At 40.2% G+C, this 17,971-nt stretch overlaps 1 protein-coding gene across 1 annotated transcript in view; it reads left to right on the forward strand.

Moving 5' to 3' along the window:
* NREP (neuronal regeneration related protein) overlaps positions 1–17,360 on the forward strand; it is a 29,123-nt gene extending 11,763 nt beyond the window's left edge. Inside the window, exons 4-5 of the mRNA XM_059916890.1 lie at positions 11,257–11,334; positions 15,612–17,360. Of these exons, the coding sequence (XP_059772873.1) occupies positions 11,257–11,334; positions 15,612–15,737 (204 nt within the window). The 3' untranslated portion in view covers positions 15,738–17,360. The remainder of the gene's footprint in view (positions 1–11,256; positions 11,335–15,611) is intronic.
* Positions 17,361–17,971: the final 611 nt, after the last annotated feature.

The raw sequence follows: 17,971 nt of genomic DNA on the forward strand, positions 1-17,971 counted from the left end.
CTTGATTTATTGATTGTATAATCAATTAATGTATCTAGTCAACCAATTCAGTTAATAGAGCATCAAAAATTCTGCCCACATCTTCTTGGAGCCCTTCTCATCTTTGTAATTTTGATCCTTAGTCACCTGGATTTGACTGTTTCCAAAGCCTAGATGCTCTGGACCGCAACTAAGGCTCCATTTCATGGTGCCCTGTGGAGACTTAGGTCTAATTATACATCACGGAATGCCTCTGGCCTTTGGATATTTTGTTCACTTCTTGATAATAGAATCTTAAATTGTTCTGATCTTGTTATCAAGGTCTGGGAGTCAAGTCTCCATATCTTTTCATTTCATCTTCATTAAGCCTATGCTTTTTTTTTTTCATGAGGACTCCTTTTGAAACTTTAATTTTCTTTTACAGGATTAACTGTCTACACTGTCACAATCAATTCAATTAGAAGTTCAATTAAATTTGTTTTTTTGGCATCATGTAAACAATTCATCTGATAGTTAATGTGAATTTTTACCAAATTGATCAGTATTCTTACGTTGTTCAGACAAACCCAGAGGGGCACTATGTCTTTGACTGATTGAATACAGTACTCTACCTGTAGTCTGAGTATCAGATACTAATTTCCTTGTTATTTTCTATTTGTTACCTTCATGATAGTAATAACTAATAATTGGCTTGTTCCCTGATCTCTATTTTTCCATTTTTCTGTCTTTAGTACTGACTGCATTTCTACTACGTTAATTAAAAGTTTCCAAGTGGAATAGGGTTAAATTTTTTTTTCCTTCTGAATTACCATTCTTAATAGTTTCCACACGGCCTCTCTGGTCTAATAAGTGTTTATTTTCTTCCTCTTCAACTAGGATTACTTTATACGTAGTGTATGGTTTGTATATCTGCATATCATTGGTAAAGATAAGAGTTTAATTCTCCTTTGACTAAACAGTTTGTTCTGAAATTGAAATTTTGAAAAGCAAAGTTAACAGTGAACATGATTTCAAAGGCATCTGATGAAAGAAAAATATTCTGAATTAGACTGTCTGTTACTAGGCCATCAGAGAAGAAGTCGTTTGAGAGTTCATTTAGGGGTCATATGGAAACAATTTGGTTTCTCAGCAAATGCCCTTTGTAATTAGCTGCAGTGTTTGCTAGATATTTGTATTGTGCTGAACATTTCCTTCCAGGGAAAATTGAAAAAAGACAAAACTGTGGTGATGAGTGTTGCTTGGGTTTAATTAGATCCGCCGTCCTCATGTAGCCAAGCGAGAGCTGCTGCTCTAAGAGTAATCTTTCCCCAACTACTGTAGTGACACGTGGACGAGCACACCCTCTGTGCCCTCAGACGGTGCTGATTTTTTTAGGTAAGTTACTTTTGAGGGCAGCTATTTATCAGAAACACAGCTGGCAGAGCAACAAATATTTCTGAGAAAACTACTCTTGATAGTAGGTGTCAGAAATCTATCTAAATTTCATCACAAGGGCACTAAATGGAGATGCGCAGCACCTACTTGGGGGTTGAAAACAGGCCCCAGCTCTCAGGGGCCTCATGATGCCACTGCAGGTGGCTCTGGGGAAATAGCAGAGAAGATTGATATTGAGAGACCGTGTTCTCTGAGAAGAGAGGCTGGGTTTGCATCCTGTCTTCTCCGTTTCTTGGGTATGTGATCTTGGGCAGGCTCCCTGACTGCTCCCCATCAGCATTCTCAACTGTCAAACTGTGAGGATGATGGTAATAACAGCTACCCCAGGTCCACTTAGTCCTTGCGTGCTGGACCCTGTTGCCATGGCTTTACAGGTATTGATGCACTTCGTCCTTGCAACAGCACCCTGAGGATTAAATGAGTGTGCCTGGAAAACATGCCTAAAATTAAAAAAAGAAATTATAATGAACTCTAGTATGCATTGCCATGGAAAACTGTGGGTCTCCAAATGTACATACTCTGCCCGTGTGGGTTCCAACAACTCTCATGCATCGCTCACAGTTCTCTTCCTTTGGAGTAGTATAGTTTTGCTGATTGGTTTGCAATCGAAGAAGGACTGAGGGGGAAAAGCCCAAAAGATGTCAATGTCAATGTATTCTGTGGTCGCAGAATGCAGTCAGGACTCGGAATGAAGTTCTGAGTTTCCAAAGCTGTCTTTTTCGCATTAATTGGAATACGTGATCCCTTTCCCAGGGAATTTAGCCTCCTAATTTGGCATTCCTTTTGCAGTTATCTTCACAACTCTTGAGGTAGTTGTTGGGTGACTCCCAGTACCGAAACACCTTGTCGATTTGGGTTGGTGGCCGCCCCCATAGGTCTTCTCTGCTTCCCATGGTACTGCCTGACTGACCTTTGTCAGGGAGAAGACTTCTACTGAATCAGACCAAGCTGTACTCAGTGGGGCTGAAAATCCAGATGGTGTACAGGGGCACATCCATCCTAACCTTAATTCTATTCCTCTTGTACTTTTAGTTTTTTGCCAGTTTTCATAGAGGACAGGTTACTGGAAGCCTCTTAGTGCCCTGTTTGTGACCTAAACACTTATAGCATGCAGATATGGATCTGGCTATATTTTCCCCCTTTTTAAAGCCAATCTTCTTATAAGATAATCAACTAGCCTCTGATTTAAACCAATTTTAATTACACCCTCTCCACAACAGAAACCATTTTCCCTCCAAATTTGGTGATCTGTTATGATGCTGTTTGCTGTTGAAGAGTTATCAGTCTTTGAATGACCAAGACGGTACAAGACAAGCACTGAACTGTGAAATGACTTTTGCTAAATGCTGAGCGGTTTGCAGCTGCCAGCAGAAGAGGGTGCATTGATGGAAAGCGAGAATAACTTCTTTCGGAATGAGCACTTTGGGAGAAAATACACACTTTCTGGAAAAGTCAGTCTTGCTCATGTCATCAATAGGAATGCTTTGAAATGTCCACAAGCTCGTCAAAAGCAACTGGCTATCTCATCATTCATCCAGATCAAGAAAAACCCCAAATCCTTATGTCCAGATAAATAAATACCTATTTCACTAGCCTTTGATTGAGGGCTTTAGCGAAGGAAGTCTGAGTTTTCAGGACTTATTCTTCCATGTTGTTGGTGAAAAGTTTTATAAGATTTTAGTGGATAGTGCAGTAACTTCAGGACAAGAGGAAAGAAAAATCAGTATTCTTGGTGAGTAGAAATCAGACTTCTTATAGTTATTTGAAACCCAGCATACCTAAAATTATTCAAACCAGCTAATAAAAGCAAGTCTAGATGTTTCCTATTAACCTTGGAATGTGCTTGGGAAAAGTCCTGCTAATTCCAGATGTCTAGTATTGGAAAGCATATCAACAGCATGACTCTCATTTGTGGCAGAGAATACAGTTCAAAAATTCATAAGTGCAGTTTGGTGCACTGGGGCCCAATATGGTTTTCTTTCTTTCTTTCCTTCCTTCCTTCCTTTGTTTTTCTGTTTTTCAGTCTTTTGCTCTCTCTCTTTCTTTCTTCCTCTCTTCCCCCCCTTCATTCCCTTTCATCCTTCCCTCTTTCTTCTTTTCTTTCACCTTAAAAGTAGGAGAAACATGGCAAGATGTGGTGTTTCTGATTTCTTGATTACAAATGAAAACCAATTTATATAAGGGAATAAGGTGGTCCAGACTTAGAGCTCAGATGTGTTAAGTAAATATTTATTCTGGTTCCACTCCAGGGAGGTAAAAGATTTTATTAACATATTTGTTGAGGTCATGGGGCAAGGAGAAGCTTATGCTGTGCTTAAATGCCTGAGGGGCCTTTTTTTTTCTTGCTAATTAACAAAGGCCAGTATTTTTTTTCTGCTGAAAAGAGCAAATGTCTTGTTTTGTGGCCTGCACTTTCTTATTGTTCACTCACGAACTGCTTAATCTCAAACTAGAGTTTTTAAAAGCTGCTTTATTTTTTCCCTTCGTTAAGAAAATCTCTTCTTAGATATCCCTTATGAGATTTGTTTCCAAGCTTTCTTCTTGTACTTTTTCTCCTGGTTTACTTTGGGCTGTTATCAGCTTTTTGTACTTTGTTTTGTCTTCATCACTGAAAAGAAAAATCACCCATTAAAAGTCTAGATTTGAAGTGTTGAACTTAATTCCCTGAGTCCAGTGCACAGTTTGGCTCTGATTACTGTACCAGGCTGACCTCCAGCCCAGGGGAGGGTGCCTTGGCAGAAATCTGAGAATTCCTCGATCAGTAACTCCCTTTTTTGGATTTATGGAGCCTTTAGGTGGATGGCTTTGTGTTAAGCGTGTTCCTGTTGGAAAGGAATGAGGCTGGGATGAGAGGAGTTTGCACAATACAAACGTTTGCAACTGACCTCGGGTTCGGCACACTGAGTTCGACAGCTACTGCTTCACCCCTGCCTTGAACCACACGCCATCCAAACCCCCCAAACTCACATAACGCATGGTTTCAAAGAGGGGTGAAAAAGCAGAGTTGGGTAATGTTGTTAACCTTTTGTGGCTTGCTCTTGACTTGATTCCTTGCTTCTCTAACTAAGTCTTTGTTCTTATTCTTAGAAATCAAATTTTAAAAAGACTCAGCAGCCAAACAAGCAGAATATTATATTGTGGAACAGAGTGACTGTGAAAGCTCTTTGTGCTGACGATTAATTTCACATGTAAACACTTTCATTTTGTTGCCAGTGAGGAGACTTCCTTTTCCTTTCTCTGCCTAGTTGAAATCTAGAAATGAAATTCCACAGCTGTCAGGCTCCCACATATTCATCAGCGGCCTCTCAAGATGGCTTCACAACCAGCAGAGGGAAGCTAGAGGATTCCACTATTAAACTCTACACAGCTTGTTTCAAACACCCCAACTCACAAAGTAAAGAGATATGAATCCTTTGCCTGCCTGACCTGTAATCACGGGCAGTAACATAATCTGCTGCATAATAGTAATAAAATGTGGACATTTTCTGTGCCCATAGTAAACATATGCACCCAAAGCAAAGTTAATGCCCGTGGGCTTAACCAGTTTGTGAGCTGTGAACCACGGTTGTCTCTCCCACCCTTATTTCTACAGATTAAGAACTTATCAGGCCATGGAAAAACCGGGAGTGTCAGCAGGTGTTGTAATACAGCAGTGCCCTAAAAGGCCATGCCTTCCTTTCTAGCAGGAGGGCATTTGTGGTTGAGTGCAACAGTCAGGTGTTTGTAAGGCTTTCTCTGTGATTACCCATTGTTACCACAGCCAGCTCCTCTGTGTGTGTGTGTGTGTGTGTGTGTGTGTGTGTGTATTTAAGTTAGGTCGCTGCATGTTTCACTTAGTTCTCAAACCAGAATGTTGGCCAACTTGGGGACCAACTAACACTTTTATTTTACTTTCCAGAATCTGCAGAGGTGACGTACACTATCTGAATGACCCAGTGTTCTGCATATTTATCTTTTGGTCTTCTAATTGCAGGTCATTTCCCCCACTGTGTACTCCATCTCCAAGCAGCATTCACAGGGTTAGGCAGATCTCTAAGAGTAGGTCTCTAGAGAGGCAGCTCAGTGCATCATCTTTTGGCACCATCTAATCTTTGATGTAATGCTGTTCAGAGAAAATGACCTTGTAACTCATTTATGGTTTCGGTTTACATTCTGCCCTCTCACATGTCCAGTAACACCTGGGAGAAGACTGGCTTTTGAGGGAGATTCTTAATAGCACCACTTCAAAGGGTATTTGCAGAAATGAAGATCATGTATGTGCACATAAATTCTCCTTGTATTACAGTACTGGGTTTCACAACCTCCCAGCCAATTAGGCAGAATAGAACGTGGATCCACACGCACACACATGTGCACACACACACACACACACATTGGCAGAGAGATGATAAAATACACTCCTTTGCTGCTCAAAGAATTAATTATGCAGGTTGGACATCTGCTGCTCTAGTTCCCTCTCCTAATTGCTGGGGTGGGCACCTATCCTTGGTAAATCATAAAAAGGCCATTGTTTAAGCACATAGAATCCCACCAAGGGTAGAAAATAATATTATAATTATGGTCATTAACAAGCAAGCCATGCAACATCTTCATAGCAGGTTTCTGAGAAGTTACGTTAACCAGTGAAGTAAGCAGCATATATGTCTGTGGTATATTTAGGCTCCGAATAAAGCCATGACCCTGCTTTGAAGATTTTTCTCATATAACAGTCTCCCCAAAGAAATATTGATAAAGACAGTAAATGAGCAGAGGGAAATATGAATTTAGAAACAGGTAATAAATAGATATAGTTCAAAATTTACATGCAGTATGGTGGAAGTGATAGGAAGCATGTCAATTAGATTGATGCTGTATGTGGACTATACTGTTGGAAAATAAATAGCAAGTTTTGCCATGAAAAGCTTGAGAGGTTAGAAAAAAGAATTTGAATGATAATCTAGTTGGCATTTTGAGGGGCCGGGGTACCTTGCCTGAGTGGTCCCTGATTCCTCCACATTTTATTTTTCTAATTTGAACAAATTCTAATTTGGCAATAATCATTGCAAGCTAATTGTCTTATAGGCTTTAAAAAATGAAGTTAGTTTTCACTGTGCATTGCCCTGAGAATAAAACAAGCCTGGAAAGAAAGAAGGAAATAAAGATTACAAAAGGCAAAAACCATGAGCATTTTCTTCTAAACTTGTATGCAGTGATAGACAGTTGAAACTTAAATGCCCAACCATCAAATACATTTAAGGGAATCAGGAAGAAATAGTACCTTTTCTCCATAAAACTATATTAGTGGGCTAAAATATATTCAGTATACTTGAAAGCAAAAAAATTGGTTTTAACTAAGAATTGCTCATGGATATCTAAATACATATCTATCATGATTAGTGTATTTAAACCAACATGATTCTTCATGTTCTGTTGTTTCTAAACAGTCATCAATGAGATAAATGTAGCATTATAGAAAAAGACGCATTGACTAACATATTCAATGAGCATAAACCCTCAACCTTCCCCCGAATTCAAGCAAAACCTTTGCATGTTCTCCAATTTAAAACATTAAAATACTTCATCTCCTCTGTATTTTCACAAATACTGATGTTTTCTTAATTGCTGAGGCTATAGCTTGCTTCTCTGATTCCTGACATCTGGAAGAGCAGTATTCGAGCGGGTTTGAGGATTTTACTTGAGCAAAAGCAAACAATTGTTTATTTTATATACGGAAGACAGTTTTAAAAGAACACACTTCTCTTGTGAAGACTAAGACAAACTTTGGTTTACTTGTTTAATAAGACAACAGTTGTGAGGGATTCCCATGTGCTTACATTTCTGAGGTGCTCACACCACCACCACCAAGAGAGAACTTGGTGAAGTTTAAGAGAGGAAAAGTTAGTTGAACCAGTCTTCATGAAAAACACAAACTTGAATCCAGAAACCTGAACGCAAGGGATACAATTTAAGCCATGTGTCCACTTTCGGAGCATCAGTTGACTAATACCAAGAAGAATGAACAGCGTTGGGGTCCAGCAAGAACAGATGCTCTCCGGAAAGATAGATCAACTTACCCTCTTTTCTGACCCACATAGTATCAGCACTCAGAAGCCTGTATCACAGGGTCATTGTCAGCTTCTAATATTCTGAACTAGGTAAGAAGCAGCCTGTGGGGTTGCATCTGTGTTGTTACTATTGTGGCCACTGAGAGCTGTAGCGAGATCTGGCCGAGGAGGCGCCTCCCCCCACAGAGTTCATTACATCCTTACCCCTCAGCCTTCTGTCTTCCTTGGCTTGCATCTGGCAGCCATCACATACCCTCCCAGATCCCTTGCTGCCACCCTTATTTCCTCTGTTGACAGCACTAGTGGATGTCTTGCTAAATGTTGGTTTTGTTTGTTTTTTTAAATCTGTTGATGGATATTCCAAGCGCTATTACAGTTGACATAACCTATACATTTTTTTAAATTGCACTTAAAACACGCTGTGTTAGTTTCCTAGGGCTGTCAGAACAGAGTACCACAGACTAGGTGGCTTAAACAACAGAAATTTATTTTCTCACAATTCTGGAGTCTCGAGATCTGAGGTCAAGGTGTCAGCAGGCTTGGTTTCTTCTGAGGCCTCTCACCTTGGCTTGTAGATGGCTGTCTTCTCCCCGTGTCTTCACATGGTCTTCCCTCTGTGTAGACGTGTCCTGATTTCCTCCTCTTGTAGGTACACCAGTCATAATGGATTAGGGCCCACCCATATGACCGCATTTTAACTTAATTACCTCTTTATTACCCTATCTCCAAATACAGTTACATTCTGAAGTATTGGGGGTTAGGACTTCACCGTATGGATTTTGGGAGGAACACAGTTCAGCCCATAGCACATGCTTTAAAATGATCTTTTAGAGGATCTATCGCCCCTGCTGTTTGCCTCCCCTGCCCCTTGATTTGAGCTCTTAAGAGTCAGGAACTCTATTTCTCTTCTTGTCATATCCAGAGTCTAACTGTGTGCAGCACACTGCGGGTATTTCACAAACTCACGGTGAACGCCCGCGTGGACAAAGGTATTCTGAGTTATTTGAGAGTAAGGATAATGATTGGCATTGATGTTTTTCCTCTTAAGTCTTTCATGTTAGAGGCTTCAAAACACCACAGGTATAGGAATGAACAAAGCAGTAATGTAGGTAGCATATATTTCTAATAATCTGCACCTTTTCCCAAAACCAAAAAATAAAAGTTTAACTATTCCACTTTAGATTCTGTGTCCAGGGATATACTGAGTTCTTAGAGACCAGCCAGACAGGTGTTAAGAACGTAATTGAGATTCTTATATGTCCCTGCCATTTTTGGCTTAAAATTCTGACTCAGAAGGAGACTAGATGAATTTACCACAAGGCCAAAGTGACATTTATTTTTCCTAACGTATACCCTGATTACTTTATGATTCACACACTAAAAAAATGCCTAATTAGAATGCCCTTGGTCGATCTGTAGCTAAATTAATATGTTTCAAAAGAACAAATTTGAAGTAGGGAAGGAAGTTTCCTTAGTCATGGATTTGCTGACAGATACTCATTGGCATACAGTCACTGGCTGTTTTTCTTTGAAAAAGGAAAGTTCTCGGAAAAAAACTTGTAATAAGTATTGTAACAGTAAGTATAATAATTTCTGAGGGGTAAGCTGTTTTTCCCTAAAGATCAGACTTGGGTGGCTTCAGTATTCATGTTTTGGACCTAGAAGTTAAATGCTAATGTAGTGTCATTTTGTTAAAGTAGAATACCATAAAAAAGCATAAGAAAACAGATACAACATTTACTTGATTTTGCTTTTCATTGCATCCATGTGCCTACTATGTTTCTACATGTATCAATGTTTTTGGTTTACAATAGAATATTATTTCTTGCTAATACATGTCATGTTTTTAATAATACTTAAAGCATGCCTTGAAAAGCAGTAGTATAGAGATGTCATCGTCTTTTATCTATTTATATTAAGTGAATTTACAGTAGATCCCAATTTGAGATCGCCTATAATTTCCCAAAGTGGGATTCTGTGTGCTGTGACTTTCTTTTAAGCCTTAAACAAAGCTTGTGCATCTAAGATTGCAGTTTTGTTTTTTTCACCCATTCCTGGTTCAGGGGAATGTCAGTGGTGTCTGTCTGTCCCAAACAAGGCAGATGGTGGCTGCTCAGAAGGAGCTGAGCAGAGGAGGGAAAGCTGAGCAAGAGGAAGGAGTTTGGGGTTGGGGGAACCAAATGGCCCAGAAAGCAGACCCAGTCCAAAGTCAGAAAACAGGCCCAGTTCTTGCAGCATGAGCTCTCAAATATTTAAGACCTAAATGTGTGCGGTGGCTGTGGACTGGTGTAATTTTGAAAGAGGTGGTAGGCAATTTGCATTCTGGGATAATTCGAGGACATCAGGATGGCAGAAAGGACCCAGCTTTAGAACCTGGGAGCCCGGCTTGAGTTTGAGTCCTATCCTACACTGTGTGACTTTGGGCAAGTCATGTGACCTTTCTGAGTTTCAGTTTACTCTTCTCTGTAATGATAAGACCTATTTACAACCTACCTTCAGGATAAACTAGGTAATGCATGCAAAATTGCTTTGTACAGTGGGATGTGCCATAAATGTCCCTGGGGTTGAGCAAAGATAGTTTCTGTTAGACTCTCCCACAAAACCAGCACAGCCATCACATTTTGTGCCTCAGACCCCCTGACCAAAGTGACTGATTGGGACATTGAAAACATTGCAGTCAGCCCGATGATTAGGCTATCACATCTAGTGCTTTCAGAAATAAACAAAAAAAGATATATAAGTCTGTTAACCAATTAATGAGGTGTAATTCTTAATATTATTTACTAAATGTGAAGCTTATTTACAGCATCTAGAGAATCAGATCTGGAGGGAATCTTACCTAATTTTCTCCCCTCCCTTCAAGCAGGGCTGTATCAAATGTAAATTAGCCCTGACAGATGGTTGTTGGATTCGGTTTCTAAATTTCTTAAAGAAGATTTCACAGTTTTCCTCTCTAAATTCTTTTAGTAATTTAACGATTCTTATGCCAAGTTCTTCCTTACAGCTGACCTAAATCTGTAGTTGTAATTTAAGTCCTTATCCCCCTACTCCTGCCTTTACCAGCGATGGAGAACAGCTGGTCAGCAACCTTCTTAGGGTGGTCATAACCCTTTTTAATATTGAAAGAAGAGTTGCTCAGTGGGACTCACTCTCTCCACCTCGTCCCACCCCTGCCCCACCCCCCATATGCAACAGGTAGTGTCCTCTGAATCATTCATGGCGATGCCACCAGTCCCCTGCCCTGCCCCTCTCTGAGACACTTGGCTACTTTCAGGCAGCTGGGCAGAGTGTGTTGTCAGCGGACGTGTGGATCTGGGGAGGATACAGGCTGCTTCTTCCTTTCCTCCATATGCTTTGTGCATAATTGAGCCTTCTAATAAATGAATCAGGATTTAACAGTGTTTGGTGGGTACATGACACATTTATCTCATAAACATGGAGTTTTGCAAGGATACTTATCACAGGTTGCTTTGAATATTAGGCCTCCCCAGTGCCTTAGTTTGCTCAGGCAGTAAGCCATGAAGCTACCACTTTGCATGCTAAAAGATAGCACTGACTGATATCTCTGCTCTGTTGGACTTGGTCTTGGAAGACATTGAGCTAAAACTCTCCTGAGTGCAGTGTACATTCAGAAGCACACTGACAGTCTGAAAGAGCGGTCGGGCTTCCCCAACACTCTAAGTTGCAATTGGCAAATAAATGACCATTGAGGAGAATTGAGCTCATTAAGCTGTTCCCAAGTGGTTTCAGAGTGGATGCAGTTTTTAATCTGAATGTGTGTGCTTTTATGTCTCTCTAGGTTTATTACCCAGAGCTTTCTGTCTGGGTCAGTCAAGAACCATTTCCAAACAAGGAAATGGAGGGAAGGCTTCCTAAGGTAAGATCTCTAGCTGACATTTTGTTAAGGTTTTTTGTTTTTGGTTTTTTGGTTTTTTTCCATTTAGAAACAATTTTTTTTTCAAAACCCAATTATTTCTAATTTTAATACTCATTATTGTCTACTATAATAATCCATTAACCTGATACTATTATGACCTTGGAAATAACATATACTACAAAAAGAAAAAGAATATCCTAAAGACCTATGACTCTTACAGTTCATACTATCTTTCTTTCTTGACAAGTCCAAAGTCCAAAGCAAATTTTCATTTAAGAATCATGGAACCAATTTGTCAAATGTACCTTTTACAGGTTTTTAATTTGTTTGTTCCATTCCTGGGTGGATAAACTCAAATATGAAGATATCTAACTAAAAGATATCTTAAAAGTATAAGATGGTGACAGTTTTGTCTGGTAATAATACCTGACTACCTGATAAGATTACCCATGAAACAAAAGAGAAAGAATATAAAAAAGCTGTTATATTTTTTCTTCTAACTTTTAGCCTAAAAATATTTTCTATAAACATGCTTTCATTGTTCAGACATCTTAGGGCATGACAATTCTCTGCCTTAAGAAAATTTGTAAAATTTAGATTTTAGCAGCATTTCAAAACAGCAACAACAACAACAAAAACATTTACCAGTTTTTACTGTAGATACCTTTGGACTTTGCCTGTTAGGGTAAAAAAATCAATTTGACCTTAAGCAAGGAGGACTGTACTTTTTACCACTGACCTACTGATTTTGCAATTAAAAAAAAAAATAGAGTCCATTGAAAATAAAATTTCCATTTTAAAATTTCTTAAGTGTAATTGACCAACAGAGAGGACTCCCCAGCTACTACTGTCATTTCAACTTTGGGAAACTATCTTACTTACCCTTAATGGTTTCAGCAATTTCCTATCTTTTATTAACAGGCAGACATTAGTTAAAGAGATTATGTCTACTGGCAGTTTGCACTGAAAGAAAACAATTCTAGATCACTTTTAATCTTTCAGAGAATTTCTGAAGGTCAAGGTCGAAATCATTGGCAGCAAAGTAGGTGAACCAAATGATTTGGGCCCTGCCTGACCTAGAGTTTTTCTGATCTTGTAGAGTTGGAGTGGAGGTGTGCTAAAATACTGGAGCTTTACTTAAAACACACCCACACCCCACCTCCTCAGCACGACCACACCACCGGGGGCGCCGTATAGTCTAGACATTCTTTACTGGGCCACCTCAAGGCATAATTCCCCTGAGTAGCTGAGGGGAAGATGTGATTATGGAAGAGAAGGGGGAGAGTATAGTCTTTTCGTTAGTTCCTGCCCCATTGAGGCCTCCAGAGGTCCTCTCTTTGATACTGGTGGCATCAACTAGAGGGGCAAGACTGGGCAAGTTCCTCAGTGAGGTCAACAGTGCCTCCCTTTCCTCTTGGAAGGCCAGTCTGTGTCCTAGGCCTTGCCTGCATTGAGGTATGCTCCAAGGGGGCTGGCATAGTGGATCCTGGAATTCAGGTCTTCGGTTATTTTGAGCTCTTTCCTCTCTAAATATATGAATAGTATTTTAAGCATAATATATTTGTCCTTTTTCTAGCTGTTGCCTTCTGGAAAATCACGTCTTTGCATAATCATATGAAAAACAATCTTGGCTTACTTGGCCCAAAGCACATTATTGAGTAACTGGGGGATTCATGTACTAACAGTCATCAGCAGAGAGGGCCATCCAACCTAAGGTACATCAGCGAAGGGACGTCTAGGAGCACATCCCCTCCTCCCGCCTTCTGGATTACTCAAGTTCCTCAGTCCTGTAGGGACCATTATATGGTGGATGATAGAGGAAGATATGACACTGTGTGTATGAATTCTTGCAAGGCCTTACTTGTGGGGAGTAAGACATCTTTGTGTCTCCTCTTCAAAATACGTCCTCCCCTTGCTGCAGAAGCTTGAAATTCCTTTAATGGGGGCAGAAATATCTTTTTTTTTGTTAATGAAGGACAGGAGGTAGGGACTGAAATCTAGTAAATTCCAGCCTCCAAAGGGAGGATGCACAGAACTTTATCTCCCCAGGAGCTCCCCAGGGTGCCTCTTAGCAGAACTCCCTGCATGGTTTACCACCACTGCCTTGTTATCTTCCAGTTATTCAGGTGGCTCCCATACAGCAAGTTAATTAAGGGCAGGCTGGAGGGACTGCTTTTGTCTCTGTTGACTTAAAATCTAATAGAGTGCTCAATCCATATAGTAGGCACGCAAAACATGAATAATGAAGGGAAGACACGTGTGAACATGTTGGGGCCTTGAAAGAGAAAAAAATAATAAACATGATAAATTCAAATCTGAAATAATCTCCTTCACATTTTTTTTCCTGAAAGGACTTCTTTCCCAATTACCCAGATCCCACCCAGCTCTTTATTTCATTTTGTTGTATATTTCTTTATGGAGATAAGAGATTAGTAAAACTGTGACTTATATAAGGACCAACTGATGTTCTATATATTCACTTCACAGTAAGTCTGAAGGAGGCAGTGTTAAGGCCGGCCATGCAAAGAGTATAGCTGTTGAGTGAAATGTGTTATGAACTTTTGATTTCCCTTTCTAGGCCTATGACAGTTAACAGCCATTGAATTCTTCATTTGTCCAAAACTTAAGCTTGTCATATCCTGAACCATGATGCTAACTGGTTGATAGGGGGGGAGAAACAGACATTAAAGACATCAGGATTACAGTGGATTTCTTTTTTTAAGTAGTGGGATTGCATGCCAAAATTTCAAGACTGAAATTATTTTCACAAGTGAAGGGAACTGCCCAATACAATGCTTTTGGATATTTATCTAGATCCTTAAGTGTGTGTAGATGATGAATTATATTTTAATTTAATTTTCTGGTTTGGTCCTGTTGGTATTTAATGATACCAAAACAACCTCTAAATCACAAACTAAGACTGGAGCATTAAAGTACGTACTGAGTGGATTTCATATACATTCTAAAAATGTTACATGCTCTCAAAGTCTGAGATTTTTCAAAAATATTTAGGTATAACAGATGTTTAATATGGGAACCCTATACAGTAAATAAGACTTCTTAAAGTTGAATTATCTGTTGCATTTAGTTCACTCTGGCGGCTGCTGAAAACATTTATTTGGTTTCAAGTTGCTTGGAAGTCCCTGACTTCTGAATTAAAAAAATTCGAATAAAGTAATTTGCAGATCACAAAGCAAGATTATCACTTTAACCCAAGTACTTATATCCAGTCAAATTGGCTTATTATAACTGTCCTGTTAGAACATGTGACCTGAACAAAAAGGAAAAGAAAAAAAACCAGATCTTTTAAAACCATAGTGGATAATTTTTTTTAAGACAACTCTAGTAATTGTTAGGCTAAAAGAGACTCTTGTCAACTGTTCACTGTATTCATTTCTGAATGAGGCATAAAATCTAGTTGTGATAAGACCTTTTTTTTGCATCATCTTTTGGGCAAATGGGCTTCATTGTCCTGTCCTCTTGCTGTTTGGTTGTGATGGGGAGCTTCTCCCCGTGGGTACTCAAAGGATCATCAGTCACAGTGCGTTTGGATTCTCCTAGTCAGAAACACGAAACCCTCACTCATCAGGATTGTGAGGAGAGACTGGAAAAGCCCCAGTCAGTCCAATCTAGCTGAATCTCACTCTCTTCTGGCCTTGGTTTCCCACTAGTCTCCTCTTTTCTGCAGCCGCTGCCTTCCCACCCCCAGCCCACATGATTTCCCTCCCAAACACTCCCCTGCCGTTGGTACCCACTTCTGGTTCTTACTGTAAGGCCCATAGGGACTGTCCCAGTTGCTTCTAGAATAAACTGTACATAAATTACATTTGTGCAGTTGTGGTATGCTTTAAATATTTTTATTACGTATTAGAAAATAAGTATCCCTTCCCACCACGGCCACTGAACTCTTTTTAAAAAAAGTGTTAGCACTCCTAGGAACACCTCTCACCCAGTCTTCTGTCGGGGGTCCTATCGGATGCTGGAAACTGTCTTCAGGAACCTGACTCTGGGCAATGCTGTCTCCTACGTGGCTGGGCCCAGCCATCAGGGACGCGCTGGATGCCACTGCAGCCGTGGCGGCTAGTGTTTAATTACTTCATGCCCCGACAGACCTAATATTTACATTCAGGTGAACTGTGTTTAATACGTAAACTCTGCAAAAACACCAGGAGTTCGGGGATGAAAGGCGGGAGAGAGAAGCAAAAGTTTTCAAATGGTTTTAGGAGCGTGACTCAGTGTGTCTCTTTTCTGTGTGTGTCTGTCTGTGTGCTCTTCAGGGAAGACTTCCTGTCCCAAAGGAAGTGAGCCGCAAGAAGGATGGCCAGACCGAGGCTGCCTCCCTGCATCCACTTGGCAGCAATGAGCTCCACTCCCCGGGAATCAGTTACCTCCTCTCTTTTTAATCACCTCCATTTGTATTACACATGGTGTATGGGTATTGATGAGGTCATGGTATCATATATGGGATTTTTTTCTGTGTAAATCATCAAGTATAAGAAGAAACTATGGGACTCTGAGCCTTGCTTTAGAGAATTTACAGTGGACAAATAGGTATCATCAAACCAGTTTTTAATCATTCTGACTCAAGTGAAAACGCTCAGAATTTCACACTGTGAATCCACGTTTACAACCCTTACAGGTGGGCCTTCAGGCCTGGTTTGCTACGACGATGTCTTCCACAACTCAAACCCCCTCTGCTCTCACACAACCGGTCCACTTCTGCCTTTTCACTCACACAGCTCCCGACTGCTTCTTGCAGAGGCTGAGAGTCCCCATTTTTTTTTTTTTTTTCATTTAGATGTAACAAGCCTAGTAGTTTATGTTCATCAATTGTCTGTATATCTCTATATTTTATCCATGTACTCTTTCGATGTATAGAAGTAGTTTGAAACTCATTGTTTCCTTGTGGTAAGTGACCGAGATGCTGCCACAGGACCTGAGACACTGATGAATGGTGCTATTTTGGACTTTCAACATGCTCCTTGGCAAGGTAGCTCTGATGGAGTTATTTTTTATTTTCATGTTCTAAGAAGGTGTTGGTACTCTGTTTCCCCGAATGTTGTTCTCTAGACTGGATTGACTTGTTCTCCTTGTGTCTTCAGTGTGGCTTTCTTCTTCAGCGTTGTAGGTTGAGTGAGTGCCACCACAGAGCGGGAGAGACCCACGTCTCATGGGCTGGCACTCCTGGACACGCAGTCACTGTAGCGGGAGCAATCACAAAACTGTAATTTCCTCACCAAATCTCTTCCTTTCCATAGCCTCGCCTGCCTCACTTAGAGAACGAAAAGCAATAATTTGACAGGCGTTTTTAGGTGTCTCTTTTGGTTCTTTTCGTTTGAAAGAATATTTGGGGAAAAAAGGGCAAACTTTTTTTTTTTTTTTAAACAAGTGCCCTCTGGAAAAAAATCTGAAAAACTGACATCTCAGTAGGAACATGAAAATTATACCTTTCCCAAAAATTAGGTTGGAAAAAAATGTTTTTACAAATTTTTTTTTAAAGGCAGAGCACTCTTTTTCGGCAGTTCTGATAAGCAAGGTGTAGATTTTACATTTTTGTCCTTGCTCCCAATGAAATGGATAAACAAAAATACAATCAGACAATACCATCCACTCATGGAATGTTGTTGTGTTAGCCAGTCTGAAAGCCCACCTTAATTTTTATATAACTGTCTTTTAGCTCTTCCTTTGACAGGGCAGGCTTTGTTCTGAACTGTCCCGCTTCTGACTGTTACACATCAACCGACGCATGCACTGCACTTCTTCGTTCTCTTCTCGCTCCCCCATTGGCCTGAGTTTCCTGTGCATTTCCCCCCTCCCTCCTTTGTTAGAATAGGTATATCCGCTGTGTAAATAGAGCAAGAAAACAGTATTCTGCATCTGTGGCATTTCCGTAGAGTTGCAGTTGTGTACTGCTGAATATGCAGGCTTTTGTAACAATGTGATCTTTACTGATGCACTCACAACAAGTACCCAATGTATTTTAGCTATTTTAGTAGTATTCAATAAATATGCAAGCTGTATGGTAACTGGCTTCGCTCATCATTGGAAAGGCCTACTTTTGAATGCTTTCACTTGTTCATGTTAATTCATGTGCTCTCAGAGCCCCAAAAGTAGACCCAAGGACAAATATCAAAAGAGATAGAATCAGCTCTGCCTTTCATGCATTTTCCCTTCTGAGGGTTTTATGAGATTAGGGGCTAGGCAGTGGCTCATTAGGATGGTATTTGCAGAGCTGCCTCTGGGTACAAAGGGGAATTAAACCGAGACCCTTTTATTTCTATATTTTCTCTTTCAGGGCACTCCCACGCACCTCAAAACATTCTTTCTTACCCGTTGCCATAAAGACCTACTCTGTGGTATTCTTTACCCATCTCAAAAGATACCTGACCTTGCTGCTTCATGGAATATTTACACACACACACACAAAAGTGTACAAATGTGTAAGACAAAAGGCTTTATCCACTTGTAAGTGGATAAAAATTTGAGATAGGATTTTAAATCATGAATTCATGTATAGCCAGCTACCTGGAATCTAGCAAATGATAAGCTAACATCACAGCTGGGAGGAGTTACGTCTTGCCTTCTTGCCCTGGTTAAACTGGAACAGGAAAGGTGATGAGGCCAGGCCAGGAGGACG

Source organism: Balaenoptera ricei, chromosome 3, assembly GCF_028023285.1.
Source record: "Balaenoptera ricei isolate mBalRic1 chromosome 3, mBalRic1.hap2, whole genome shotgun sequence".
NCBI lineage: Eukaryota > Metazoa > Chordata > Mammalia > Artiodactyla > Balaenopteridae > Balaenoptera > Balaenoptera ricei.